The 25,506-nt window shown below is 59.6% G+C and overlaps 3 protein-coding genes across 17 annotated transcripts; 1 reads left to right on the forward strand and 2 right to left on the reverse strand.

Annotated features, from left to right (window-relative positions):
- Positions 1 to 68: 68 nt before the first annotated feature.
- Positions 69 to 10,264, forward strand: LIN37 (lin-37 DREAM MuvB core complex component). 10 transcript variants are annotated; one of them, XM_037882939.2, is made up of 11 exons: positions 239 to 308; positions 2,690 to 2,744; positions 3,422 to 3,485; positions 6,623 to 6,698; positions 7,086 to 7,136; positions 7,497 to 7,526; positions 8,197 to 8,282; positions 8,513 to 8,679; positions 8,866 to 9,012; positions 9,628 to 9,701; positions 9,850 to 10,264. In XM_037882939.2, the coding sequence occupies exons 3-11, from the start codon at positions 3,461 to 3,463 to the stop codon at positions 9,929 to 9,931; spliced, it is 738 nt and encodes a 245-aa protein (XP_037738867.1). In that variant the 5' UTR covers positions 239 to 308; positions 2,690 to 2,744; positions 3,422 to 3,460; the 3' UTR covers positions 9,932 to 10,264. The 10 variants fall into 10 exon arrangements, with proteins under 10 accessions (XP_037738865.1, XP_037738871.1, XP_043391193.1 ...); XM_043535257.1 differs by lacking the exons at positions 239 to 308; positions 3,422 to 3,485 and adding exons at positions 1,451 to 1,754; positions 1,813 to 1,972; XM_037882937.2 differs by lacking the exon at positions 3,422 to 3,485 and having other exon boundaries at positions 69 to 308.
- A 958-nt stretch (positions 10,265 to 11,222) lies between these two features.
- Positions 11,223 to 15,387, reverse strand: HSPB6 (heat shock protein family B (small) member 6). 2 transcript variants are annotated; one of them, XM_043535261.1, is made up of 3 exons: positions 15,355 to 15,387; positions 11,784 to 11,906; positions 11,223 to 11,707 (listed from the first exon to the last, which is right to left on the reverse strand). In XM_043535261.1, the coding sequence occupies exons 1-3, from the start codon at positions 15,370 to 15,372 to the stop codon at positions 11,510 to 11,512; spliced, it is 339 nt and encodes a 112-aa protein (XP_043391196.1). In that variant the 5' UTR covers positions 15,373 to 15,387; the 3' UTR covers positions 11,223 to 11,509. The 2 variants fall into 2 exon arrangements, with proteins under 2 accessions (XP_043391196.1, XP_037738872.1); XM_037882944.2 differs by lacking the exon at positions 15,355 to 15,387 and adding an exon at positions 13,591 to 14,180.
- A 7,206-nt stretch (positions 15,388 to 22,593) lies between these two features.
- On the reverse strand, positions 22,594 to 24,834 carry PSENEN (presenilin enhancer, gamma-secretase subunit). 5 transcript variants are annotated; one of them, XM_037883431.2, is made up of 4 exons: positions 24,464 to 24,834; positions 24,152 to 24,235; positions 23,340 to 23,444; positions 22,594 to 22,937 (listed from the first exon to the last, which is right to left on the reverse strand). In XM_037883431.2, the coding sequence occupies exons 2-4, from the start codon at positions 24,210 to 24,212 to the stop codon at positions 22,798 to 22,800; spliced, it is 306 nt and encodes a 101-aa protein (XP_037739359.1). In that variant the 5' UTR covers positions 24,213 to 24,235; positions 24,464 to 24,834; the 3' UTR covers positions 22,594 to 22,797. The 5 variants fall into 5 exon arrangements, with proteins under 5 accessions (XP_037739359.1, XP_037739357.1, XP_043391195.1 ...); XM_037883429.2 differs by having other exon boundaries at positions 24,098 to 24,235; positions 24,464 to 24,612; XM_043535260.1 differs by lacking the exon at positions 23,340 to 23,444 and having other exon boundaries at positions 24,464 to 24,701.
- Between the last annotated feature and the right edge of the window lie 672 nt (positions 24,835 to 25,506).

Raw genomic sequence — 25,506 nt, forward strand, 5'->3', positions numbered from 1 at the left:
TGACGACATATCCTATGAGTCATAGCGCGCTGTGACTACAGCTCCCGTGGTGCTCCCCGTCTACTTCCACCCGTTCAAAATGACCGCCGGGCGCTCTCGCGCTACCCTTCCCAGGAGGCAAAGCGCCCGTTCGCAGACACGACGCGGACTACAGCACGCAGTGTGCCTAGCCAGAGAGGCCGGGCGGCGATTGGGCCTTGGGCGCTGATTGGCGGCGATGCTCGCCAATGGGAGGGGTGCAGACGGCCGGGCCACTGGGCGCGCTCGGGCAGCACCGGGTCGTTGCTGCTGGTGTCGGCTGGAGGGAGGTGAGAAAGCGGGGGGAGGGGTGTCCGGGCCCTGGGGCGGGGGGTGGAGGTGTGTGGGATGTGGGAGCGGTGCGGGTGTGAGGGGGAGCGGAGGGGGTGTATGGGGAACGTGGGGTGGGAGGCGGGGGTGGAGATCAGGGTGGAGCTAGGTGGGTGGGGGGAGAGTTCGGGGGTGGGGGGATGGAGGGGGTGGGGAGGTGTGTGGGATGTGGGAGCGGTGTCGGTAGGAGGGGGAGGGGGGAGCGTAGGGGGTGTATGGGGAACGTGGGGTGGAGATCAGGGTGGAGCTAGGTGGGTGGGGGGAGAGTTCGGGGGTGGGGCGATGGAGGGGGTGGGGAGGTGTGTGGGATGTGGGAGCGGTGTCGGTAGGAGGGGGTGTATGGGGAACGTGGGGTGGGAGGCGGGGGTGGAGATCAGGGTGGAGCTAGGTGGGTGGGGGAGAGTTCGGGGGTGGGGGGATGTAGGGGGTGCGGAGGTGTGTGGGATGTGGGAGTGGTGTCGGTAGGAGGGGGAGAGGGGAAGCGTAGGGGGTGTATGGGGAATGTGGGGTTGGAAGTGAGAGTGGTGCTGCGGGGGAAGTTCGGGGGTAGGGGGATGTAGGGCGTGTGGAGGTGCATACGATGTGGGAGTGGTGTCTGTAGGAGGGGGTGGAGATGTGTGTGGTAGCTCGGAGGGGTGCGTGGGAGGAAGCGGCCATAGGGGGTGTATAGGGAATGTGGGGTTTGAGGTGGAGCTATATGGGGAGGAGAGTTCGGGAGTGGGGTGGGTGGGGCTGGAGATCAGGGTGGAGCTGAGGGGGGGGGGTGTATGGGATGTTGGAGCGGTGTCTGTTGGAAGGGGGGAAGCGTAGGGGGTGTATGGGGAACGTGGGGTTGGAGGTGGGATAGTGCTGTGGGGGGGAGAGTTCAGGGGGTGGGGTAGTTCGTATGGGGTGGGGTTGGGGGTAGAGCTATATGGGGGGGAGAGTTGGGGATGTGGGAATGGAAGGAATGTGGGGGGTCTGTGGGGGCAGGGTTGAGAGGTGTATGGTGGGGGGGGGGGATACCTGTGGGGGAGAGTATGAGGTGTGTGGCGGTGATACTAGGGCTGGGCGTGGCCCGTTGGAGAGATGGGGTATGTGTGGTGGGGGGGTGTATGTTACTGGGCTCTTGCCTGGTCCGCATTGGTGTGTATGGGGTGGTGTATGTGTTGTACCGGGGCTGAGCCTGGTCTGCGTTGGGTGGGGGGCGCAGGCCCATGGTAGTAGGTTGGCCAGGTACGGGGGCTGCGTGTGGGCTGGGGAACGGCAGGCCCACTAGCTGCCTCATTGCCCCCAGGGCACCCATGGAACTGTGCTTAAAGTTCAAAATCCAACTGTTTCCCAGCACCGCCCTGCCCCAGGTACCATCTTGTTCCTGAGTGGCACAGAAACTGGCCAGTGCCACCTGGACATTACTGCCTCTATCCGGCATTGTAAGAGCAGAGTGGTCCCTGAGGGGCCCCTGGGAATTTCTGCCTCTAGCCGGGCGTGCGGCTTTGTCAAAGCAGAGTAGTCTGGAAATCGAGGAGGTGTGTCCCCTGCTGCAAGCTTGGCCGGTTCTGGTTTTGCTGCTACTTTTGGTAGATGGATGGCTCACGGTTCCCAATCCACCATCCCTGAGGAAATGGGCCCAGAATGGAAAAAGGTACCGCAGCCAATGGCAAGGAGACAAAAGCCCTGTAATCCCAGCTTGTCCCCTTTCTAGGGGATGTCAGTTTGGCTGGCTGTAGACGTGAAGATTGTGCAGGTTTTGTGCAGTGTCCTGAGCCGGAAAAGCATCTGTGAAATGCTGCTCCGTTTCTCCCCCTGCCCTTGTGGGGGCTTTCGGGCTAGCACATTTCCCCTTAGGTCTGCGTCCCCTTCAGTCTGTCAGCTGGAGCTGAGTGTGGCTGGAGAACTTGGCTATGCACTTGACCCATTTCAGCCCATCATATCGGTCAGCTAAGCTACAAAGAGAAGGGAAATGACCCTGGTTTCTGTCTGTGTGGCTTTGCCCAACTGCTGGAAAAACAGGCCAAGCAAAAGCTTTGTACCATGTTGCGTTGGGCAGTCGGTCCCTTCGTTGCTGCTGTGTTGTGATCCTGTAGCGCTGAGCACTCCGGTTCTCTTTAAAAGCTGGTTGGTGACTTATTTTGGGCTTCTGAGGGCCAATAGAGTTTGTTCTTGAAAAATCTGGAACCTGATTCAGCATGGAAAGGGTCAGGACTCCTGGGTTCTATTTCCCTCTGCCCCATCCCCCTTCTGAGCCAGTATAGAACCCAGGAGTTCTGACTCCCAACGCCCCCCGGCTGTAACCCGCCATCCTGCTCTCCATGCCTATGTCCCCATAGCACGTTCTCTGACTCCAGGTCTCTCTTTGCAGGGTTCTTGGCCTCAGGTCACCATGCTGCCTACGAAGGTGGAAATCGAGAAGCAGGGTAGGTTCTGTACCTCTGTGGATCTGCCTGAAGAGCCCTGGTGGTACCAGATGGCAGGGCGGGCACCTCCAGCTACCTAGTCTGGGATTCCAGCTGCCCCCCAGCCAGGCACTGAAAGACATTCCCACCCCACAGCTGCTATGTGCCCAGCAGCTGATCCATTCTAAGGAGGCCACAGAACTTACACCCCCTGGGGGAGGGTCGTCATGGGGGCAGTTGGGGGTTACATGCCTGTCTCTGCATGGGCTCTACCCACCCTGGGCATGTTGTGATCCTCAAAGTACTTTGGCGAGTGGAGGGTCCCAATTGCTTGCCATCAGGATCTTTGGGGTGCACACCCGGCATCCACGCCCATTCAAAGGGACAAGTTTTATGATGGTCCAGTCAGGGTTCAGGGTGCAATCCAGCCCAGTGAGGGGTTGTCTCCACTTGCCCGGTAGCCTGGGGTGCCTTCCAGTGCTTTGCTGCTGGGAAGCTCGCAGCCAATCTACCAGCATGCAGGTCACCCCTTGAGTGTGTGCTAGACAGCCCTGGCCCAGCAGCCTGTCTGCAGCCGCACCAGCAAGCTGACCCCAACATGTTCCAATTCCCGAATGTCCCCCAGAGTATGCTCTGCCATGTCCAGCCCTCTCCTGGCCAGTTCAGAGAAATAATGCGGTTCCTTTCCTCCTCGAAAGACACCCACGCATCACAGCTTATTAACCTCACTGGGATGAATGCACCCGCCGTTCAAACACAGAGGTGAGTTGGCTTGTAAGAATAAGATCCGTTTATGAAAAATAGGACACAATAATGACAGGTTTCAGAGTAGCAGCCGTGTTAGTCTGTATTCGCAAAAAGAAAAGGAGTACTTGTGGCACCTTAGAGACTAACACATTTATTTGAGCATAAGCTTTCATGAGCTACAGCTCACTTCATCGGATGCATGCCGTGGGATTCAGCCACTGAATGCATCCGATGCAGTAAGCTGTAGCTCGCGAAAGCTTATGCTCAAATAAATGTGTTAGTCTCTAAGGTGCCACAAGTCCTCCTTTTCTTTTTGAGGACACAATAAGTGATGCCAAGTAAAAACAATCAAGTTAGAAAGGGGTACAGGCAAAACACAAGTGAAAACATACATCTAAAACAATCTATCAAGATACAGGTGGTGGTCAAGATGGTCTGTCTGCCTGCTTGCTCTTCCCAGCCTCAATCAGGACTTTCACAAAAGCACAACATGCTGGCTTCCCTTGTCCTTTTAGGTGCAAGATCTTTACCTAAGCAGATTTCTCACCTGTGTTCAGTTCTAGAAACTTCAACCCCCCTGTGGTGGAAGAACCCATTTTTCTTAGCTTGCAGTAGCTCTGATCTCTTGTGTCTAGTGACGGGTGCCAAAGGTGGCTTCTGTCCTTGCCTTATACCTTCAGAGAACTTGTTCTAAGCAGCAGATTGACCTCAGACTGTTTGCCATTCCCATGGGCTTCCCATGCCCTATATGGTTTCTGTGTAAATGGGCCTGTCATCAGTTCTGATCACATCTTGCTTAATCTCCTGGGAGGCAGGGAGCTGACTGGCTGGGAGTGAGCTGTTTCTCTCTGTGTGTGGACACAGGCTGTAAAATGTAACCTCACTAAGTGTCAGTATTTCTCCCCATAGCATTAATACAGACATCTTCCCAGATATTCATCACCAAGTGTCATCAGCTTTCAGAAAAGACCTCACTTGATACCCTCTGATAATACATAATATCGTATGCAACCCGTTGAGTCAATTGCTTATCATTGAGGTTCAGCCCCCCGCCCTGTCTTTATAGCCCAATCAACCTTTGCAGTGTTTGCTTTGGACAGTAGAAGTCTGACCAAGTTTCTCTGGGCATGTGGGTTCAGTGACATTGTAGTTGCAATCACAGATGTGTGCAAAAAGCCAGACAAAGGGTGTGTGGTTGAAAGCTTGTTGAGGGCTGAGAAGCGTGTTCTGGCTAGTCCAGACTTGAGCTGTGCACAGACACCTCACACGCTGGGTTAGGGGCTGTACTAATGCAATCGGGACAGTAATAACTCCCCCAATGCTTTATGAAGCGAGAATCTGACACCCGCTGAACAGAATTATTCTGTCATAGAAAGAGAATGCTCGGCCGGAGCGTGGGCAGTGCAACAGAAATTCTGGGGCCTAACCGATCACTCTGCATTAGCATGATGGCTCCAGTCCCAAACTACTCTGATGGAGCATGACGCTCTAAGAATATGAGATGGAAATTGTACACAGAAAGGGAACAGAGACCCTGGTCCAGGAAACAGGGCCTTTGGGTCGGCCAGTGGGTAACCCTCCTGCAACGTTGTAAGGGGGGCAGGTGACCCGAAGCATGCCTGGATTCACACCCTTTGTACAAAATATGCCTTGGGAGGTGCCAGCGGAAAGCTCATGACTCACTGGGTATTAATATCGTGTAACATGGCTGCAGGCAACTGGTGCAAAGTTATGGATGTAAATTGAAATGATAATTGACAAGTGGTTGCCAGCCAAGCAGGAGCTACCCCACTGTAGCCAGAAGGGTGAGGTTTCCACTCCCGCAGTGCTCTGAAAGACTGTGAGAATGTCGTGTAAACAGGCCCACCACACTCACAAAGGGGGGAGGCGAATGGCGCACTACCACGGTGGAGGGGAGGGAGATAGCCAATCACATGTCTCGTGTTCATTGGGTTACACCGGCAGAGGCAGGACTAAATGATATCCATTTTTGCAGACAACTCCAACTGGGTGGTGGGGGACAGACCCCACGGTGCCACCTCACAGCTGGAAATAGGCTTTTGTCATTGACATTTTTGAGGGTCAGGAGACCCCAAGTGATCTGGCTGTCCCCTAAGATGAGAGAGGATCTATCCCCCTTTGACTTTGGGGGATCAATCTGGCCCCTGGGGTTCGGTCAGCTGGCTTGGCGGAGATGTGGGGAGGTTTTACCTTCCACCATGTCTGCCTTGTTAAGTTTCAGTCACCGCGTTTTCTTTCCCTTTCTCTTGTAACCGTTCCTGCCACTTAAGCTCATTGCAAAGCTTTTTGGAATTACATAAACATGGTTTATGTTGAATCTCAACCCATCCCAGGCTGTGTCTGAACTCAGCTGTTGGGGAACTTCAGTTCACGTAACAAACTGTGAGCTATTGACTCTGTAAAGAACATACAGACCCAAACCTCCCTCTGATTGTCCCAGGACAGGGCTGGACATCTCAGAACACATGATTTGGGGAGATTCCGGGCTGGCTGGAGCGTGGACTCACTTGACCCATTGATAACCAAGGCTGGGTATCTCAGGCCGACTCCTGGAGCGAAAGCGTTGGATGAGGGCTGGCCATAGAGCGCATGCTCGGTCCTGACTGGGAGCGTCCCAGGCAGACAGCTGCAGTAACAAGGTGTTGTGAGACCCGTGGGAGTAAGGGGAGACACAACTCTTTCCCCGTCTGGATTGCACCCCACAACGTGACAGGTTCTATTTTGCCTCCCCCTGTGTTCAGGTTTCTTCAGTTCCTGTCCCAAAGCAGTTTTTGGACCTCATGTGTTCTGTCCTGGCTCGGGGAGGAGAGTGGGGTTTAGTGGTTATGGCAAGGGGAGGCTTGGAGTCAGGACTCCTGGGTTCTGTTCTAACCCTGCAAGAGCCCCAAGAGACAAGGTGTTAACCCCTTCGCTCTGGCCAGTTGTAGCTTGTGTTTAGCTCTTCCCCAGCTGCCCCACCCCGGAGATGGCTGCATTCCAGTGCCAGACAAGCCATCCCTGTGGGTGGAGCCCTTTGGGATGTGCAGAGCTGGGTGGGGCTGTGGAGAGGCTGGCTGTGAGGGAAGGCACAGGCTCCTCTCCAACTATCACACTCAGGGCTCCAGGTGTCTGAGTTACACTTCCCACCGCAGATCTGGAGATGACCAGCGCCCGGAGCCGCCTTGATGCTGTGCTGCAGTGTCTGCTGGAGAAAAGTGATGTGGACCGGTGGGTGGAGATACTTGCGGACTGGTGGGGGGATGAGAGCATAGGCTGGGAGTTGTGCTTGGAACAGAGCTGGGGGAATATGGGGCCTTTCACCTCTAGGGGGCACCAGTTCTAATCCACCCCCAGGGCAGGGGTCAAGCGGGCTGGTTTGGGGCGGCAGGAAAAGAGACACGGGTCCTTTCCTTTTTAGGGGGCACCCCTGGGCATGGGACTGGCTGGCTCAGGGGTGTGGGGAATGGCAATGGGGCCTTTTCCCTCTGGGGAGTGATGGGTCCCTCCAGCCCCACAGCAGTTGGTCGGCTGGCTCGGGGGCTGGGCCCCCAGGGTTGCATGCCATGGGGGATGGGATCGGGGTGGCTCTGATTCGGACTGACATGCTCCTTGCAGGGAGCAGATGGACGAGGATGCCGGGAAGACGTCCAGTGACCCGCTCAGCAAGTAAGGAGCCTCTGACCAGGAGCTGTTGGGGGGGCTGTGGGGGGGGAGCCTTTCTGCTGTGGCCCGTTGGGAAGCCAGGTCAGAGCTGGGAGGGCCCGTAACATTCCAGTGCTGAGCTGTGGGATGGCAGGATTGTCCCCTTCACTCAGAGCCCCGCGTTACTCCGGCCGGGTTCAGCTCCCAGCCCTTGGTTCTTCCCCACCCCCACGCTGACCTCCTCCAATCACCACCCGTGCTCCTCAGACCCCCCTCCTTCTCCTGGGTCAGGGGTGTGGGCAGGATTGGAGCAGGGGGCACCATGTCTAGCAGCGGGGGCCTTGCACCTCGGGCCTCACCTCCCCTCTCCTCTTGTCTTTGCAGGGACTCCTCCCCCTCCGCGACTGGGAAGAGGTGGGTACCTCCAGTGGCATTGTGCCTCGCTGTGCACCATAGGGCTGTCAGGCCCAGACACCACCCTGACGGGAGATGGACGAGTAGACGGGGGAGGCCCTGGGGTCTAGTGGGTTAGAGCAGGGCGGCTGGGAACCAGAGATGCCTGGGTTCTCTCTCAGCCGTGGGCGAGTAGTGGGATCTGGTGGGTTGGGAGGGAGGGGGAGTCAGGACTCCTGGGTTCTCTCCCTCTTTAGCCATTTGACCTGATGCAAGTCCCTTTGCAGTCAGCACGTCAGTTCTGTCTGTGAAGTAGAGGTGACACCCCCAGTTCTTGGAAGGGCATTATGAGGCTGAAGTTTTGTTGTTAAAGGGCTTAGAGATTCTCCGGCAATAGTCACTGTGTGGCTGTTTCCCAGCTGCCCCACCCCAGAGCTGGCTGCATCTCGGCGCTGGGCGAGCCTTCCTGTGCAAGGAGCCCTTGTGGGGAGGGGGTGGCAGGACGGTGCTAGGATGGGGATATCTGTGTGGGGAAGGGCTGGCTCCTCTCCCAGGATCATGCCTGAGGCTCCATGTGTCTGGGCCCCCATTCAGCCCTATGGCGGGGAGTCCCTTCTATGGCCTGGCCTCAGTCCCTGGAGGTGTTGGGGCTTGGCTGTCCACCATTGATCTGTCCCCACCCCCACGGCAGGCCCTCAGCACGGTTCTCCCATCACCGGCGCAAGAAGAGGAAGGAGACAGATGATGGATTGACTGAGGGTGGCCAGCAGAGACAGAGTAAGTGGGGGTGGGGCACAGGGCCTTCCCCTCTAGGAGGTGCTGGCTCCTATCTGGCCCAGGGCAGGGGACTGGCTCGTTCGCGGGGGGGGGGGACTGGAACATGGCTGGGTTGGGGGGCAGGGAATGGGGCATGGGGCCTTCCCCCCAGGGGGTGCTGGCTCACATCCCGAGCGGCGGGCTGGTTAGTGGGGGTTCCCGTCTGATGGTTTTTCTGCCCTCACCGCCAGACACCTACATCATCAAGCTGTTTGACCGGAGTGTGGACCTGGCGCAGTTTGCGGAGAGCACCCCGCTGTACCCCATCTGCCGGGCCTGGATGAGGAACAGCCCCGCTGTGCGCGAGAGGGAGCGCTCGCCCAGCCCCCCGCTGCCCACCCTGCCTGAGGATGAGGAGGTGGGGGGTATGTGGGGGGAGGGGTTGTATGGAGTCCTATCCCCCCATGGTGCAGGGATGGGGGTGGGGCTGTGTCGGGTGTCCCCTCCCCTTGCTCTGTGTTCCCAGGGGGCCGTGGGGCAGGGATGGGGGAGGGGCTGTGCGGGGTCTCCCCACCCCTTGCTGTGACCTGCTCTGTGTTCCCAGGGGGCTGAGGGGCTGAACGGGAAGAGCCAGGATGTGTACAAGCTGCCCCCGCCGTGTGCTGGCCTGGAGAGTGCTGGTGGGGAGTCTGTGAGCGCCAGGATACCCTCCCCGCTGCCACCTGAGGATGGGGGGCTGCCCCCTGACATGGTGAGGGTGGGGCCCCGGGCTGCTGTGTCCACCCGCTGCCCCACCCAGGGCCTCATGCCAGCTGAGCTCTGGCCTCTTCCACCTGCAGGGGGTGCTGCAGCTCCCCTCAGTCTGTCCCCCATCCACTGCTCTGCTCTGCTCTCACAGCCTGGACTGCTGCCCCGCCACTCTCCATGGGGTCCCCGATACTGTGTCCCAGCCTTGCAGGCTGCCTGCCCCCTATCTCCCACCTGGTTCCCCGCTCTTTTCCTACCCACTTCCCCTGGGGTCCACCCCCCAACTACCTATCTCCCCCCACACAGAATCTCAGGGTTGGAAGGGACCTCAGGAGATCATCTAGTCCAACCCCCTGCTCAAAGCAGGACCAATCCCCATTTTTTGCCCCCGATCAACTTAACAGTCCCCTCAAGGATTGAGCTCACAACCCTGGGTTTAGCAGGCCAATGCTCAAACCACTGAGCTATCTCCCCTCCCCCCCCCCCATGCTCCTACCATGACACTGCCCCTCCCCTCCAGGGAATCCACCCCCTGTAGGCTCCCGCTCTCCCAGGTTCCCCCCCAACCTGATGTGTGTTCGTTCTCTCTCTCTTCTCTCCCCCCCCCCCCCCCATGTAGACCCCTGACCCACGGCCCTCGATGTCGTCTCTCATCTATAAGAACATGGAGCGCTGGAAGAAGATCCGCCAGCGGTGGGTGTGCCAGAGCGGTGGGGGATGGAGGGAGGGTGTTCACACTCCGCCTGGGGGAAGGGCTGGGGGCACTTCAGCCTCAGGGAGGGAATGGGGGAAGGGGGTTCTTGTCACCCCGCCCCATCTCTGATCTCTGCTGCCCCCGCAGGTGGAAGGAGGCATCGCACCGGAACCAGCTGCGCTATGCTGAGAGCATGAAGATCCTCAAGGAGATGTACGAGCGGCAGTGAGGGGCCCTGCCCAGGCCCTTTCTCTTGGGGGTGGGGCTGTACTGAGGCCCAGACACTGGGAATGGGGCCACTTGGGCGCCCCGCCTCTGGGGAGGCCAGTCCTAGTAGAAAGCAGCTGAAAACCCTGGGCTTTGTATGGGGGAGAGTGGTCTAGGTTGGGGGTGCCACTCATGCCCCCCTTCTGTCCCCTGGCTGGGGTCTGTGTGGGGTGGGGCTGCCCCTGAATGGAGGCAGCAGCTAGTGCATGTAAGGGGGCCTAGTCTCCCATCCCAACCTCCCTCCTCTCCTGCCCCCCCCAAGTTCCAACACAGCCAATAAACGGAGTCCCTGGCACCTGGTTCACCTGTGTCATGGGGAGATGACACCCTCGAGTGGCCCAGGGAGAAGCCCCCTTTGGGGAGAATTCACAGCTGGAGGCAATGCAGCAGGGGTGGGGAGATAGGGGTGGCTGGGAAGTGGGGTCCTGCCTCACCCCTGTGGGTAAAGGGGGCTCTGGTGGGGCCAGACCTCTGTCAACCCCACCTGAGCTGTTCCACAAAGGGTTAATCAGCCTTGAGTTGCCCCCCTCCCCTCAGGAACAGAGGGGTGTGTCGCAGTGATGTCATGCTGCTGCACTGGCACAGAGGGGCAGAGCAGGGAGTTTGCACTGGCCACACTTTGGTGGCTGGGCTGGCCCGTGTCTGGGGGTTGCGGCAGGGCCCCAGGGGCTCTAGTGAGGGGGTGCAGTGTGTGGGACCTGGGGGGAGCATGAGGTGAGAGAGCAGGGTGGGATGTTACTGTAACCCATGCCCCTGGAGTATGGGTACATGTGTCCCTCCTGCAGCTCCCCTCACCCCACATACGCAGCCATAGGTCCCAACAGCTGGCCCAGGGCCCCCCTGGCTGTCTCTCTCAGCCCTATGCAACAGGTGCTTCCTAACACCGCGCCAGACACCTGTTATGCTCTGACACACAACTCCAAACAGCCGCCCGCCACGCCCAGCCCTGGGCACCAGGGGCTCCCGCCCACCACGCCCAGCCCTGGGCACCAGGGGCATTCTGCCCTATAACCTCAAACAGGTGCACCCCAACACATCCTCTCTGCTTCGTAGCACCTGCCCCCACTGCTAAACAACCCTGTTTATCCTGACCACCATGCCTGTCCTCCCCTTCCCTGACAAGCACAGACCAGCCCCTGCACACAACTCCCACCATGCACTGTAACTTACCCCCACCCTCCTCCCAGGCAGCACCCCTGGATGAAATCCCCCCCCAGCAGCGGCCCCCAAAAACAACCACAGGGAGGCACCGGTCCAGCAGGCGGGTGGAGTTTATTGGCCGAGCTCCCGGCTTCATACAGCACCAGCCGTAGATAAGAAAAAATCCTGCAAAGCAGCTGGTTGGGGGAGGGAGAGAAGGGGCAGGAGCAAATCCCAGCTCTCTGCTCCCCCTGGCCTGGAAAGGGGGACCCCCTGAAATTCTGCTGTCCCAAGGCGCTGGGGGAGGGTGACGCCCACCAGGGCAGGGGGTGTCCCTAGTGGTGAGAGGGGGACCCCCTGGCTCTGGTGGAGGGGGTGTAGAGGCAGATCCTTGCCCCCCCTATTTCCCAGTGATGGCAGGGCTCTGCTGGCAGGTGATGGGGACGGTGCGCTCCTGGGCCTTGCCCTCTGGTTTGGTGGGCGCCGTGATGGAGAGGATGCCGTCGGGCGAGAGGGCTGAGGTGATGGTGGCGGGGTCCACACCCCGGGGCAGCCCGTAGCGCCGGTGGAACTCACGGGAGATGTAGCCGTGCTCATCCTGGGGGCAAGAGAGAAGGTGTCAGTGTGGGGGGGAGGAGGTCTGAGGGGGGCACCCTGGGCTGGGGGGGCCGTACCGGACGCTCCTCATGCTTGGCGTGCACCTCCACGTAGTCACCCACCACCTTCACGCTCAGCTCCTCGGGCGAGAAATGCTTCACATCCAGCAGCACTGAGAACCGGTCCTTGTCCAGTGTCATCTGTGGGGGCAGACCAGCGGGTGAGGGCACTGCTGGGGGGAAGCTCACTGGGGCTGGGCACTGTCAGAGGGAAGGTTGCAGGGCTGGGGGCCAGGCACTGCCAGGGAGAAGCTTTCGGGGCTGGGGCTGGGCACTGCCACAGGGAAGCTTGCAGCACCTGGGGCTGGGCACCACTGGAGGGAAGTTCACAGCTCCAGGGCTGGGCACTGACGGGGAAACTCACATCACTGCAGGTTGGGACTGCACACTGCCAGAGGGAAGCTCACATCACCAGGTTCCAGGGCTGTACACTGCGGGATAGGGGAGAGCTTGCGGGGGCTGGGCACTGTCAGGGGGAAGCTTGCAGCACTGGTCCTGGGCACTGTCAGAGAGAAGCTCACAGACTTGGGGAGCTGGGGGAAACTTACAGTGCCGGGGGCCAGGTCTGGGCACTGCCAGGGGGGAAGCTCACAGGGCTGGGCACTGTGGGGGGGAAGCTCACAGGGCTAGGCACTGCCGGGGGAGGGGGACTCGCAGTGCTGGAGTCCCACCCCTCTGAGTGCTGCCCCTGCCGGGCCCTGCAGATGCTGGTGCGGTGAGGGACGCAGAGCCTGGGGGAGGGTGGAATAATGGGGTCCAAAGTTGGGGGGAGCTAGCTGCTCCCCCCCCCCCACCCCATGGCCAGCAGCCCAACCAGCTGGCAGCAGGCGCCGCACAGCACAGGAATGTTACCATAATAGGGCAGCCTCTGCTTCCGTGCCACCCCCCCATCACCCCTCTCCTGCTCACCGGTGCCCCAAGGGGTGGGAGGCACTCACACCCCAATATGGCTGTGTACAGCAGCAGTCCCCGCAGCCCTCCACTTCCAGCACAGCCCTGGGGAAGCTCGTGGCACTGGGGTGAGACTCTCTGGTATTTGGGGTATGGGGCCTGGCAGAGCAGAATTCAGGGGTGCAGAGAGGATGCGGGCCATGCATGGATCTGGGGGTACAGTGAGCACAGGGAACACCTGGATTTAAGGGTGCAGAGAGAGGGGGGCAGCAGGGAATGGGGATGCAGGGAGGTACAGAAGGGGTGTGGATTATGGAGTTAGGGGAGCAGAGACAGTGGTGGACATTAATGGGTGGGTGGGTGGGTGGGGGCCCACGTGGCTCTGGGGGGCCAGCAGTGGGTGGGGCCTGGGTGCGACTGTACAGAAAGGGTGGAGACCATGCACAGATCCAGGGGGTGAAGCAAGGGGGGGTAGCAGGGATGTGGGGAGCAGTGAGGGTGATGCAGAGATTTTTGGGGCAGTCAGGGGGTGCAGAGATTGGGGATACAGGGATTGGGCACAATGAGGGTGATGCTGGGATTTGGGGGGCAGTGAAGGGGCAGGAGTTTTCGGGTGCAGTGAGCGTGGGGCAAGGAGTGGGGGAAGGGATTCAGTGGGCAGTGAGGGGGGCAGGGATGGGGGAGTGCAGGGATTTGAGGCAGTGGGGGTGCAGGGATTTGGGGTGCAGCGAGGGATGCAGGGATTGCGGCAGCAGAGGGTACAGGTTTTTAGGGTGCAGTGAGGGAAAGCAGGGATTGGGGTGCATGGATTGGGGCAGTGGGGGTGCAGGGATTGGGGGAGCAGTGATTTGGGGCAGTGAGGGGGTGTGGGGACTGGGAGCAGGGAGGGGAAGCAGGGATTAGGGGCAACGAGGGGCACCCACCCCTGACCCACCTCAGAGAGGCCGGTGTCGGGCAGGACCACACCAGGGGGGTGGGCGTAGAGGGGGCCGTGGCCGGCGGCAGGGCAGAGGGCTGCCAGGTCGCTCTCCAGCAGCCCCTCGCCGAAGCGCTGGTCGAAGAGGCGGTTGGTGAGGAAGGGGCCAAAGCCAGGGCCCAGAGGCCGGCGCAGCCAAGGATGCTGGATGGCGACGTCCATGGCAGCTGGGTCGGGGCGTCCGTCTGCGCCCGCCCTCCGTCGGGGCCTTATATCCCACGGGCGTGGAAGGCGCTAGAAGCCTGGGCGAGGAGGGATGGCCGGGCACCGGGCCAAGGGGAGGGCCGGGCTGCCTGCCAGGCCTGCGGGGCCAGGCGAGACCAGCACAGACGGACGGACCGACCTGCACTGATGTGGACAGATGGACAGGGTGGGCAACCCCCACGTCCCCAGCCGACTGTCACCAGAGACAGACCGAGTCTGGGACAGGTCGCAGGCCTGGATCCTGGGGGGAGGAGGAGTTCCACGGGGCGGATCGGGGGGGGGGGGGGAAGCTGTGAGCACAGACAGACAGCTCAGCCCCTCCAGCTGGGGGATGGATAGACACCACACACACAAACTGCACGTGTGTGTGTGTATACCCCTCTGTCCCTGCTGGAGGGGCTGAGCCCTACTCTGTGCATCCCCACCCCCATGTCAGCCCCTCTGAGAGGCCGGCTGCCAGACACAACACAGACTGTGCCCCCCGACCCCCACCCCACCAGGATTCGGCTCCCCTCCCCCTCCTCCCAGCCCTGCAAGCACTCACCCCACACGTTTGTGGGCCACTGCCCAGGGAAGGCGCTGCATCCGGTGTGTGCTGGGGAGGGGCAGGGGAATGGGGACGGACGGACAGATAGTGGGATGGGGTGCGTATCTGGCACCTGCGCCCTGCCCCAACCCCAGGCACACGGGCGCACTGGTTTCCCATCCTCTCCGATCCCATTCAGGGAGCTGCGCCCCAGACATGGAGCCAGGCTGGGCCAGCTGGGCACAGAACAAAGGAGCATTGCCCAGAAGATTGCCCTGCCCCGCGGGGTCCTGTCTGGCTGGATGCTGCCATGGGGAAGCTCGCAGAGCCTGGGCACTGCCACGGGGAAGCTTGCAGCGCTGAGGTCCTGTCAGGCCGGACACCGTTGCAGGGAAGCTCACAGTGGCAGGGTACTCAGCTGGGCACTGCTGTGGGGAAGCTCAGAGCAGCAGTGTCCCTAGCTGGGTTGGATAAGCAAAAACATTGTGTGTAGTGCTTGGAGCGGGGGAGGTGCAGGGGGCTGGGAGCCAGGACTCCTGGGTCCTCTCCCCAGCTCTGAGAGGGCAGTGGGGGCTGGGGGTTAAAGCAGGGGGTCTCTTTAAGTCTCTCTGTCCCAGGGATTTGGTGCCCAAAGCCTGAGGACAAATGTGCTCATGTTACTATATCAGGGATTAGCCCATGTGTCAAGCATCCGCCAAGGGACTGTGGCTAAAGTGCACGCCTGCCGCACATAGGGAGGGGGGTGGGGGGCCTGGCTGGCTCAGGGGGGTGGGGATTGGGGCCTTTCCCCTCTAGGGGCACGAGTTCAATCCAGCCCAGGGCAGGAGACTGGCTGGCTAAGGGGGGCAGGGAATGGGGCCTTTCCCCTCTAAGGAGTGCAAGCTCTGGTCCCTTCCCAGCTGGTGGTCTCTGTGTAACGAGTGTTGTGGGTCTGAGCCCGGCCTGAATACTGTGGTTTGACTGTATTGGACTTCAGAGACACGAACACTCACCTGGTGAACACACAACATTCTCCGAAGCACAAACCCCCACCCCCTGGAGGGAACAATCCAGCAAAGGCAGCCACAAAACCCCATGCAGGGGCACACCACGACAAATCCCGCACACTGCCCGATGCCCCCGGCATGGCGCCTGCCGAAGAAATGAACCCAGCTACAGAGCCACAGCCAGACATGCATGCCACCTGGCTCGCAGCCCAGACACGGCTAGAGACACCCCAAACACCAACCCAGCCGCAGCCTGAGCCCCACAACAACCGCAAACAGCCACAAACACATGCATAGCCGCAAACACAGCCAGACACACAACCATACCCACAGCCAGACACGCACAGCTGCAAACACGAGACAGAACTGCCACAGCCCACACCTCACAACAGATGCAGACACATCCAGACACACACAGCCGCAAACACAGTGAGACACAGAACAGCAACAGCCTGAGCCCTGAAACAGCTGCAAACCCAGACAGCCAGATACACGCACAGCCAAGCCGCAGGCAAGGAGTCACAGCAGAATTGAAAACACCAGCTGCAGCGATCCCCCTGCCCAGCCTCTGGAGCCCCCCAGGCCTGGGTGGATTTCCCTCCCCCCGGCCCCCTGCAGCCAGCCCCCCCATAGCAGCGCAATAACCACCAAAAAGCTCCATCCTGCTGACTTGCCCCCTGGTCATGGGCACAGGGGGCGTCAGCGGCTGACACACAAAGGCCCTTCAGTGACAGGCTGATCCTGTGAGCAGGGAGACAGTGCAGGCTGGGCACAGGAGACGAGAGCTGGGGAGAGAACCTAGGCATCCTGACTGGACTCCCAGCTCCTGCTGCTCTAACCCACCAGACCCCATTCCCCTCCCAGAGTCAGGGAGAGAACCCAGGTGTCCTGGTTCCCAGCCCTCATTGTTCTAACCCCCCAGACTTCCCTCCCCTAGCCAGGGGGAGAACCCAGGCGTCCTGGCTCCGCCTTTCTAGCATTACATTCTGGCAAGGAAAGGGTGTTTATCTCCCTAATGCAAAACAGCTGAACTAACTCAGCTCAAACCTGGACCATAAAAATTGACCTAGGGGCTGGGAAGTTTCACTTAAAAAATCAGTGTTGCAATGTCTGTCTCATGGGTTTAACCCCCTCAGAGCAGGGGCCTGGTGCTCAGACACCGACATCTGGGGGGGGAGGGGGAGCTGCACATAAATAGCCACCTCTGGGCCAGGGCAGCTGGGGAACAGCTGCATAGCAACACTGCTCAGGGACAGCTCGATGGGTGTGGAGATGTAGCCACCCCTGGGCTGGAGCAGTTGGGGAACAGCCGCACATAACACCGCATGGGGATGGCTCACCTGGTGCTGACACGCTGCCCGCTGTAGGCAGAGCAGCCGGGACTCAGCCGTGTGGGCTGCGTAGGGCAGAGAACTCTGGCCCGGGGAGCAGTGAGACCGCTTTCAGTGAGGAGCAGGATGTTACACCCTGTTCCCACTTTGATGTGCCAGGGCTGGGCTGCTTGTCTCACCTGTTCTGAACGCAGGAGCCAGTGGGGCCCTGTAATTAGTGCTGGCCTGATGCCCAGGACCTGTCTGAGCAGCTGGGCCTGGGGAGTAGGCTGGGTCCTGGTGCCTCTTGCCCCAGAAACACCCCACCCGCCGCGTCCCCTTAGGGCCAGGGCTCGTCCTCTAGACTAGATGCCTCTGGGTGCTAACCCCAGCTTTGGGAAGGGAGTGGGGTCTAATGGCTAGATTTGGGGGGGCTGTGAGCCAGGATTCCTGGGTTCTATCCCTGGGGCAGGTGCTAGTGGTTAGAGCAGGGGGTTGGGAGCCAGGGTGCCTGGGTTCTACCAATGCTGAGTGACCCTGCAGGGGTCCTGTTGCCAGGCTGTACTTGAGCTCTCCAGGGCTGGGGGGGGCCTTAGCCTGGGCCTGTTCAGCCCTGTGACTGGGAGCTGGGCGAGGCCCCTGGAAGGGGCTTTGGGGACGTCAGCAGGTAAACTGGGGCCCGTGACTCAGTGCTGGCTGCAGGCCATGTCAGCCTGGCTGCTGCCTGGCAGTGGCTGCAGAATGTGCTCGCTGCAGATTGGGGTGGCCCACAGCAGACAGGGCACAGCGGGGAGTGGCCAAGCTCACGCCCACTCCCTGGAGTGGGGGGGGTCTTTCCTGGGCTGGGGGCGGTGAAGGGGGACTATCCCAAGCCCTCCCCGCGGCTGGCTGGTTCCAAGCAGGGGGCTGAGGCTGAGCCAAGGCTGGGCTCCCAGCTGGGCAGCGATATAATTAGCACCCAAAATAGAGGAGTGGAAATTGACAACTGCCACCGGATCCATGCGTGTGCAGGGACACGTGTGCATGCATCAGCCAGAGGGTGTGTGGGCCTGTGTGTGTGCACCGCCAGGGGGTTGGTATGTTTGCGTGGAGATGTGTGTGCGTATTGGGGGGTATATTGTGTGCGGAGGGTGGGGGAGATACCATCGGGAAGCGTGTGTGGTGGTGTGTTGGCATGGACATGTGTGCGTATTGTCGTGTGTGTGGGGAGAAGATGCCATTGGGGAACGGGTGGGTGGGTTAATGGCATGGACACGTGTGCGTATTGTTGTGTGTAGCGTGTGCGCGGGGAGAAGGTGCCATCAGGGAGCATGTGAGCGGATTGTTGCCAAGGACATGTGTGCATTGTGGGGGGAGAGTTTTTACGAAAAACTTTTTCACTAGGAGGGTGGTGAAGCACTGGAATGCGTTACCTAGGGAGGTGGGGGAATCTCCTTCCTTTGAGGTTTTTAAGGCCCGGTTTGACAAAGCCCTGGCTGGGATGGTTTAGTTGGGGTTGGTCCTGCTTTGATCAGGGGGTTGGAGTAGATGACCTCCTGAGGTCCCTTCCAACCCTGGTATTCTATGATTCTATGAGAGGTCTCTGTGTGCCCAGCCGAACAAGCCACATGAGATGGACTCTCTGCGCCTGGGCTCAGCCCCTCGCTGTACCTGGGTCCAGTGTGAACCCCCGGGGCCAGAACAGGGGGGGAACAGATCAGAGCTGGGCTCTGAGCTGCCCCTTGGCCAGCAGCACTAACCCGGCTCTACCGCTGCTGGAAATGCCAAGCCTGATGGGCGCTGGCAGCATGCTGGCTGTTGACACAGCACCAGGGGCTGGCTGTGGGCTTTGTGTGCGTATTCCCTCCGACTGACAAGCCCCTGTCAATCCTACCAGGGGCCCTATGCCATGCCCTTGCTTTTTCACAATGTCACATCCCCTGTCTGCCCCTCCCATAGGCAAGGTCACCCAGGGCTGATCCCGCTCCCGGTTGCCCAATTTCCCCCTCCCACCATCAGCAGGTTTCACCCGCCCATGCTGGGTCAAGCTCGTTAATGAAGAGATTAAATAAATGAGACTCCAGCCAGAGCCAAGGGGCACAACACCCCGCCCTGCTCGGAGTCAGGGCAACACCCCTGGTTGCCAACCTGCCACGCTTCCCTAGGGCAACTCGGCTTCTTTCACCCAGCGGCTGGTGCGAGACCCTTGCCCCCTAGAGCTACTAGCTCCGGCGAGCGGGGTGGGGGGCAGTGCTGCGCTCCCTAACCCAGAGCAGCTGCTTCCCTAGGGCAGAGCCAGCCCTGGCCAAATCCATCAGAGACAAGAGCAATGTTGCGTTTTTCAGCATTTGCAGCAGTGGGCACGGTCCCAGCTGTGCACAATTACAGCGCTCAGTGTCATCTTTGCAAGGTGTATCCAGGGGCACTTTGAGCATGGCAGGAAATTGCGGGGGGTGGGGGGGAGATCAGACAACAGCATGCGGGGTCAGCCAATAGTCAACAACAGGCACTGTTGAGATTGGAAAGGCTAAAGCTGGTTAAAGCGTTAAAACACAAAATGGTCTCATCCCATCTAAAGAGACACGTAAGGCGTCTTCAGCCGCGGCACTGGTCCCAGGCTGCGGTCTGCTGGTGCTGCCTCTCTGTGTGCTGATGGGCAAGGGAGATCTCACCGGGTGGGCTCATGTGCATCCCGCACAAGTGACATGTACTGATAAAACCCAGCTCCTTGCAAGCCCAGACATAGAGTCCTTCTCCCTCCAGCCCAATGGCTCTATGACCAACATGGAGCAGCAGGGACATGGGCCAGAATATTAGGAGTTCCCCATGGAGGGGAAAGACAGAGGCCAATCCCTGCTCCAAATCAGGCCAAGCGGTCAAACCCCCAGCCCCTCTTTGTGGGCTCAGGCCAGGCCCAGCCAGCCAGGTTACACCTAGTTTGTGAATCCCAGAGCTCCTTTCCTGGCAGCTCTGCAGCATCAAGACTCAAGAGGGAATGTGATGATCTTGGGGGCCCCTGCCTGCAGGACTTGGGTGCCGTGGATCCAGCCAGGGGGGTTTTGCTGAGGAAATCTGCTGGCTGCCACTGCCAGAAAATCCTGGGCCCTACGGTTAGAGGGATTCCGTCACCGGCCTGACTGGGAATCAGAGAGATGCAGGGCTGGGAGGGACCTTAGAGGGCAGCTAGTGCAGCCCCCTGCGCTGAGGTGGGGCCAAGTAACCCTAGAGCAGCCCTGATAGGGGTTTGTCCAGCCTGGGCTTAGAAACCTCCAGTGGCGGGGATCCCACGAGCTCCCTTGGACACAGAGTCCAGAGCTGAACTCCCTTGGGAGCTAGCAAGTGGTTACTAATATCTACCCTCCCTCTCCCTGGCTGCAGGTTAAGCCCAGTGCTGCTTCTCCTGCCTCCGGCCACAGAGAACAACTATCCCCAGCCTCTCTGTGGCAGCCCTGCATGCGGCTGAACTGTTCTCAGGTCCCCGCTCAGTTGTCTTGTCTCAAGACTAAACATGCCCAGGTTTTTAACCTTTCCTCCCAGGTCAGGTTTTCTAACCCTTGGATCAGTTTTGCTGCTGCTGTCTGGACTCACTGCAACATGTCCCCATCTTTCCCAAAGTGCCACACCCAGACCTGGACCTAGAACTCCTGCCAAGGCCTCACCAGGGCCGAGCAGTGTGGGCCAGCGACCTCCTGTGTCTCACATCCGACATACCCATTAACACAGCCCAGAACGAGCTTGGCTTGCTTTGCAGCTGCATCCCCCTGCTGCCCCCTTACATTAGTGATATGCTTCCCCCAGCAGCCTGTTCCACAGTATGTCCCGCTCACCAGTTACTGCCCGTTTTGGAGGTGTGATTTCTCCTTCCTAAGTGAAGTACTTTACACTTTATTCGCCAAGCCGGGGGGGGGGGGGGGGGGGAGGAGGTGCTGGAGCCTCCCATAATGACACCATCCACAGATGTATTTCTCTCTAATATTAGGGATCTCAATCCACATAAATATCTGACCGCAGGGGGAAGGTGTGTGTGTCTATAGCAGACCCCTGACACTACCCCGCTAGACTCTCTCTCTTGTGATCCTTCCCAATGTGATCTCTGACTCACATTGCTTCTGTTTTATCCACGCTGCCACTTCTGATTCCTCTACAGTCTCTACATTACTGCTGTACAACTAGGCTTGGCAGGATTAGATTATTATCGGTAAACGGGGGTGTCACTGCAGACACACTGACAAAAAATATTTCCATCCACGATAATCACAGTTTACAGGCAGACTACCCCTGAATAGTGAAAACAGGGACAAATTGGAAATTTAAATTGATGAACATAGAGAATGGTGAAACCCCCTAAGCTCATGCAACTGGAAAAATGTAAATCAAAAATCTGAATTAAAAAAAAGCTTAAAAGAAACTGATCTTATCCATCGAAATCATAAAACAAAAATAAACTCTTGTCAAGTGCGGGTACAATGCTACCCCCCAACGCTTACCTTTACTTCCATCACTTCTGAACACCATGTACCCTTCAACCCCTGCTCTGTCACGAGGGCTGGGCCCTGGGGTTCTGCTGGTCCTAAGCAAGCCGGAAGAATCCGATTCTGATTTTTGATCATTTTGGCAGATAATATTAGGGTTTAGCTTTAAGCATTTTTAAAGATTTTTAGCAACTTAAATTTTCACAGTGGCACAAAATTAAGGGGTTTAAGCCTCCCCACCCACTTCTATTGATTTAAATAGTCACAGTTGTGAGAAATTGGGGGGGGGGGGAGGATGTCACACAATGGGAGGATCAGACCATTGTTTAACGGGCCAGCTTTAACCCCGTTCCAACACCCCAGGGAACATCCCCAGCCAAAACACACCCGTATGTCACCTGAGCTCCACTTGAGCCACTTGCATTTTCATTGTGCGGCTGAGCTGTAGCAGGCAATTCTCAAGGATGGAGACACTTGGGCACCAGCCACAGTGAAATCCACGTTTACCTCAGACAATCAAACCCCTGCCAGTCTATATCCAGTGTCACGGCCTGCCCCAGTTCCCTTCTGGGGCCCAGGCTTCAGCATGGCATTAATGTGTCAACATCTCAGTTGTTTCTCCCTGCCCGCCCATTCCTGGCCACATCCTACCCTCACTCTCTCTCCCTGCCCCCCTGCTCCACGCCCAGGGCTCCAAGCTGCCATAAATAATCATTTTCCTCCTATTGAAGCCAGGCATGGAGATGACAGGAGCATCTGCCCCCTCCTCTCCTAGCTTACAGCCCTGCCTTTCATAAGAGGCTTGATGGCGGAGGGATCCTTCATTATCACGAGCAAGCCGAGGGTTCTTTCCTGCCCCCTGCAGTTATGATTGTACAGAGTGCGCTCAGCTGCCTTTGGAATGTCACTGTACGGCTGCTCCCCAGAGGTGGCTGCATCTCAGCACTGGGTGAGCCGTCCCTGTGCAGTGTTTTGTGTGGTTGTTCCCCAGCAATCCCACCCAAGAGGTGGCTGTATCTCAGGGCTGGGCGAGCCATGTGGTGTTCTGTGTGGCTGTTCCCCAGCTGCCCTGCAGATGTGGCTGCATCTCAGCTCTAAGGGAGTCGTTCCCGTGTGGCGTTATGTATGGTTGTTCCACAGCTAAACTTCCCCAGGGGTCACTGTGTCCCAGCACTCGCTGCCCCCACCCCTGGTCCATTCCACCACATAGCTGTGCAGCAGTAGCTCTGGTTCTCGCCCAGGCGTAGTTACATGACACCTCTCTGCTCTCCACCCCTGCAGGGAATGTGCACGTGCCCCCAGGAAAGGCAGGAGCCAAGATTATCGCGTTGGGGGTGCCCCCTTTCCTCACATGCTGTTCTTCCCCCCACTTCAGGTGGCTTGAATCACTGAAGTGTACTTCCTTGTCCCCGCTGGCCTCTCTGGGCCCCTACACACCTCTCCCCCAGGAACTCACTCCACACACAGCTGCAGAGCCAGCGGGACAGGGTGAAACAGGCCTCAGCTTTATTGATTCTCCTGGAGTGGGGGGCACAGCCCAGGTGGGATCACGGGGCAGAACTGGGTACACGGAGGACCAGCACCCCCAGCCAGGAACGGCAGCTCTAGCAGGAGGGGCAGGGACTTGACCCCCCCTGGTCCCAGCTGGAGGGCGCCCCCTGGATGCCCTCTGAGCACACCGGGTGCCATCAGGGGATGCCCAGTGGGATGGTGAAGGACAGGTAGTCGCCCAGCTCGCCCCATCGGGCCCGGTGTGTCTGGAAGATGGTGACCCATGTGGTCAGCACGATCACCCAGAACAGCAGCCCCATGGCTGAGCGCTGGACATCTGAAAGAGACGGAGGGCTGAGTGTGGTGCCCGCCACATGTAGGTCCTGCCCTGATGGCCGCTCCCTCCTGCCCCAATAGCCCCCCAGGGCCCTGTCCCCTAGCTCAGCTCCCAATACCCTCTCCCAGTCAACTGGGCACTGTCTTCCATACCCGCTAGCTGCACCCCAATGCCCTCCTCTTGCCCCCACGGTCTACACCCAATACCCCCTCCTGCCCTCCCAGGAACCACCTGTCATGCCCCTGGTGCCTGCCCCCAAGCTCAGCTCCCACTACCCTTTCCCTGCCCCCGATACCCTTGGCACTGCTCCCATCACAGAGTCATACCCGCCCCAGCCCACTGCAGCTCTGTGCCCAGCCCCAGCCCCCCCCTCCACCCCTCAGCAGGCTCTGCCCCACTCACAACTCTTGATCTGCGGCTGCTCGGTGTAGGCGGGTGCCAGGAAGGCCTCGCGGCAGAACCACAGCACATTGACCAGCCAGAGAAAGGGCAGAAGGGCAAAGCCGCCTGGGGAGAGGGCAGCAGAGAGGGGTCAGGCCCCAGGGGAAGTTGACCCCCACCCCATCCTGCTCTGGCAGGCTGCCAGTCAGAGCACTGCCACTAGGAGCTCACAGCACTCCAGGCACCAGCATAGGGGTCACATGGCAGGCAGCCCCAAGGCTGCCGGAAAAACATGGCCCGCTGGGTGGCTCCCATCTATACCCGCTGCTCCTCTACTCCCTGCTCCCCAACCTACAATTCCCACTCCAGCACTCGGGCACTTGCCACATCACCTCTCCTCCCCACCCTGCCTGCCCTCCTCTCCCCCACATCCCAGTACCTGCGCAACCACCACGCCCCCTCTCCTCCCACCCTGCCTGCCCAGTGCCTCCTCCACTCCCCTGCATCCAGGCACCCACCACGCCCCCTCTCCTCCCACCCTGCCTGCCCTCCTCTCCCCCGCATCCCGGTACCTGCGCAACCACCACGCCCCCTCTCCTCCCACCCTGCCTGCCCAGTGCCCCCTCCTCTACCCCCCATCCCAGTACCTGGGCACCCACCACGCCCTCTCTCCTCCCCACCCTCCCTGCCTGGTGCCCCCTCTCCTCCTCCTCCTTCCCCCCACAACTCCCCAACCCAGCACCCCATCTGCCCCCCCCACTACAGGGGCCCCCACGCACCATCTCCCCCTGCAACCTGCAGCCTGGTGTCGTGGGCGCTGCCCACCGACTCACCCAGGTAGTATTTCCGGCACAGGTTGAGCTTCTCCTCGTTGGGGACCCGCTCCAGGTTCATGCCGGCCCCGGCCCCACGGGCAGCTGGGGGGAGGAACAATGGGGTCAGCCTAGGGGTCCACACACCCCTCGCCCCACTGAGGAGCCCAGAGCACCCCCCCCCCGTGCAGCCTCCCCTTCTGGGGACCGGGAGCCTAGAGCGCCCCCGTGTGGAGCCCCCCCCAAGAGGCCCCCCGCACTGCGGACGGGGAGCCCGGGGAGCGCCCCCCCACTGGGGACAGGGGGCCTGTCTGCCCCCACCGAAGCACTTACTCGACCTCCTGAGCGCGGCCTAGCGCATGCGCCTGGCTTGCTGCATGCCGGGCGTTGTAGTCCCGAGATCGGTTCCGGCCCGCGGTGCATGTTGGGGGCCGTAGTCCTCCTTCACGATACAATAGGGCGAGCCGCCATCCTGCCGCGGTGCATTCTGGGAGCTGTAGTCTCATTCTCTGGCGGGACTGGGCAGGGCACGCTCCCCGCTGTCCCTCTGGGCTCGTCGGTCCCCACGAGCGCGAGGCTCAGGATGGTGCCAGGCGGGGATCCCGGGCAGAACCGGTTTTCGCTACTGGGGATGGGGACTACAACTCCCAGCATGCCCCGGGGCGAGGGTCAAGGCTGGCAAGGGGTTAGAGGTCAGCTGGACCTCAGCTGGGAGACGGACTCCTGGGTTCCTTTCCCGGCTTTTTTTTTTTTGAGGGGGGTCTAGTGGTTAGAGCAGAGCGGGGCTGGGAGCCCGGACTCCTGGGTTCTATCCCCGGTTTGGGAGAAAACAAAATCCGCTGCTAATTCCAATTTCAAATCACAGGCCCAGGCCAGGTCCCAGCTGCTTTGTCCATCGGGGTGGGGCTGCCAACATTGCATTTAAAAACAGGGGCTTGTTTCCCCTACCCCCTCCCAATATCAGCATTGTTATTAATTAACACGTTCGCCCGGGGGATTCCGGGCTGCTCCGATCTTGTTGTACAGCGACGAAGAAACAAGGGACGTCCCTTGTAAGAAGGGGCTGTTGGCAGGCCTTGTTGGGGGGCCCGACCCACGGGGCGGCAACACCTTCGCAAGCCAAAGGCTGTATTACGTCAAGCCTGGAGTCTTTCTTTCCCTACCCAGAGCGATGCCCTGTGTTTATCCCCATCCCCTCCTCCGATTCGTCACAGAGCAATAGTCATGACCAAATTCCCCATTACACGCCGGAGCAGGGAACGTGTCTCTCTGCCTATTAGCAACAACAAAGCTACTAATCTTATCACTGGACAAGCGCTTCCCTGGTTTGCCCTGCTTGTGCTTTCAGTGCCCTGTCTTCAAGTCAGGGACATCCC

The sequence above is a fragment of the Chelonia mydas genome, chromosome 24, assembly GCF_015237465.2.
Source record: "Chelonia mydas isolate rCheMyd1 chromosome 24, rCheMyd1.pri.v2, whole genome shotgun sequence".
Classification (NCBI taxonomy): Eukaryota; Metazoa; Chordata; order Testudines; family Cheloniidae; genus Chelonia; species Chelonia mydas.

What these genes read in the sequence shown, in the direction of transcription:
- PSENEN (XM_043535260.1), bottom strand. Translation starts at nt 24,636, where the DNA reads ATGAGACTACAGCTCCCAGAATGCACCGCGGCAGGATGGCGGCTCGCC. An exon ending in GGCCGCGCTCAGGAGGTCGA is followed by an intron (nt 24,236 to 24,463) that starts GTAAGTGCTTCG and finishes TCCTCCCCCCAG; the next exon opens with CTGCCCGTGGGGCCGGGGCC. An exon ending in GTGCCGGAAATACTACCTGG is followed by an intron (nt 22,938 to 24,151) that starts GTGAGTCGGTGG and finishes CGTCTCTTTCAG; the next exon opens with ATGTCCAGCGCTCAGCCATG.
- LIN37 (XM_037882937.2), top strand. Translation starts at nt 228, where the DNA reads ATGGGAGGGGTGCAGACGGCCGGGCCACTGGGCGCGCTCGGGCAGCAC. An exon ending in CTGGTGTCGGCTGGAGGGAG is followed by an intron (nt 309 to 2,689) that starts GTGAGAAAGCGG and finishes CTCTCTTTGCAG; the next exon opens with GGTTCTTGGCCTCAGGTCAC. An exon ending in TGGAAGAAGATCCGCCAGCG is followed by an intron (nt 9,702 to 9,849) that starts GTGGGTGTGCCA and finishes CTGCCCCCGCAG; the next exon opens with GTGGAAGGAGGCATCGCACC.
- HSPB6 (XM_037882944.2), bottom strand. Translation starts at nt 13,794, where the DNA reads ATGGACGTCGCCATCCAGCATCCTTGGCTGCGCCGGCCTCTGGGCCCT. An exon ending in CCGACACCGGCCTCTCTGAG is followed by an intron (nt 11,907 to 13,590) that starts GTGGGTCAGGGG and finishes CTGCCCCCACAG; the next exon opens with ATGACACTGGACAAGGACCG. An exon ending in CCAAGCATGAGGAGCGTCCG is followed by an intron (nt 11,708 to 11,783) that starts GTACGGCCCCCC and finishes TCTTGCCCCCAG; the next exon opens with GATGAGCACGGCTACATCTC.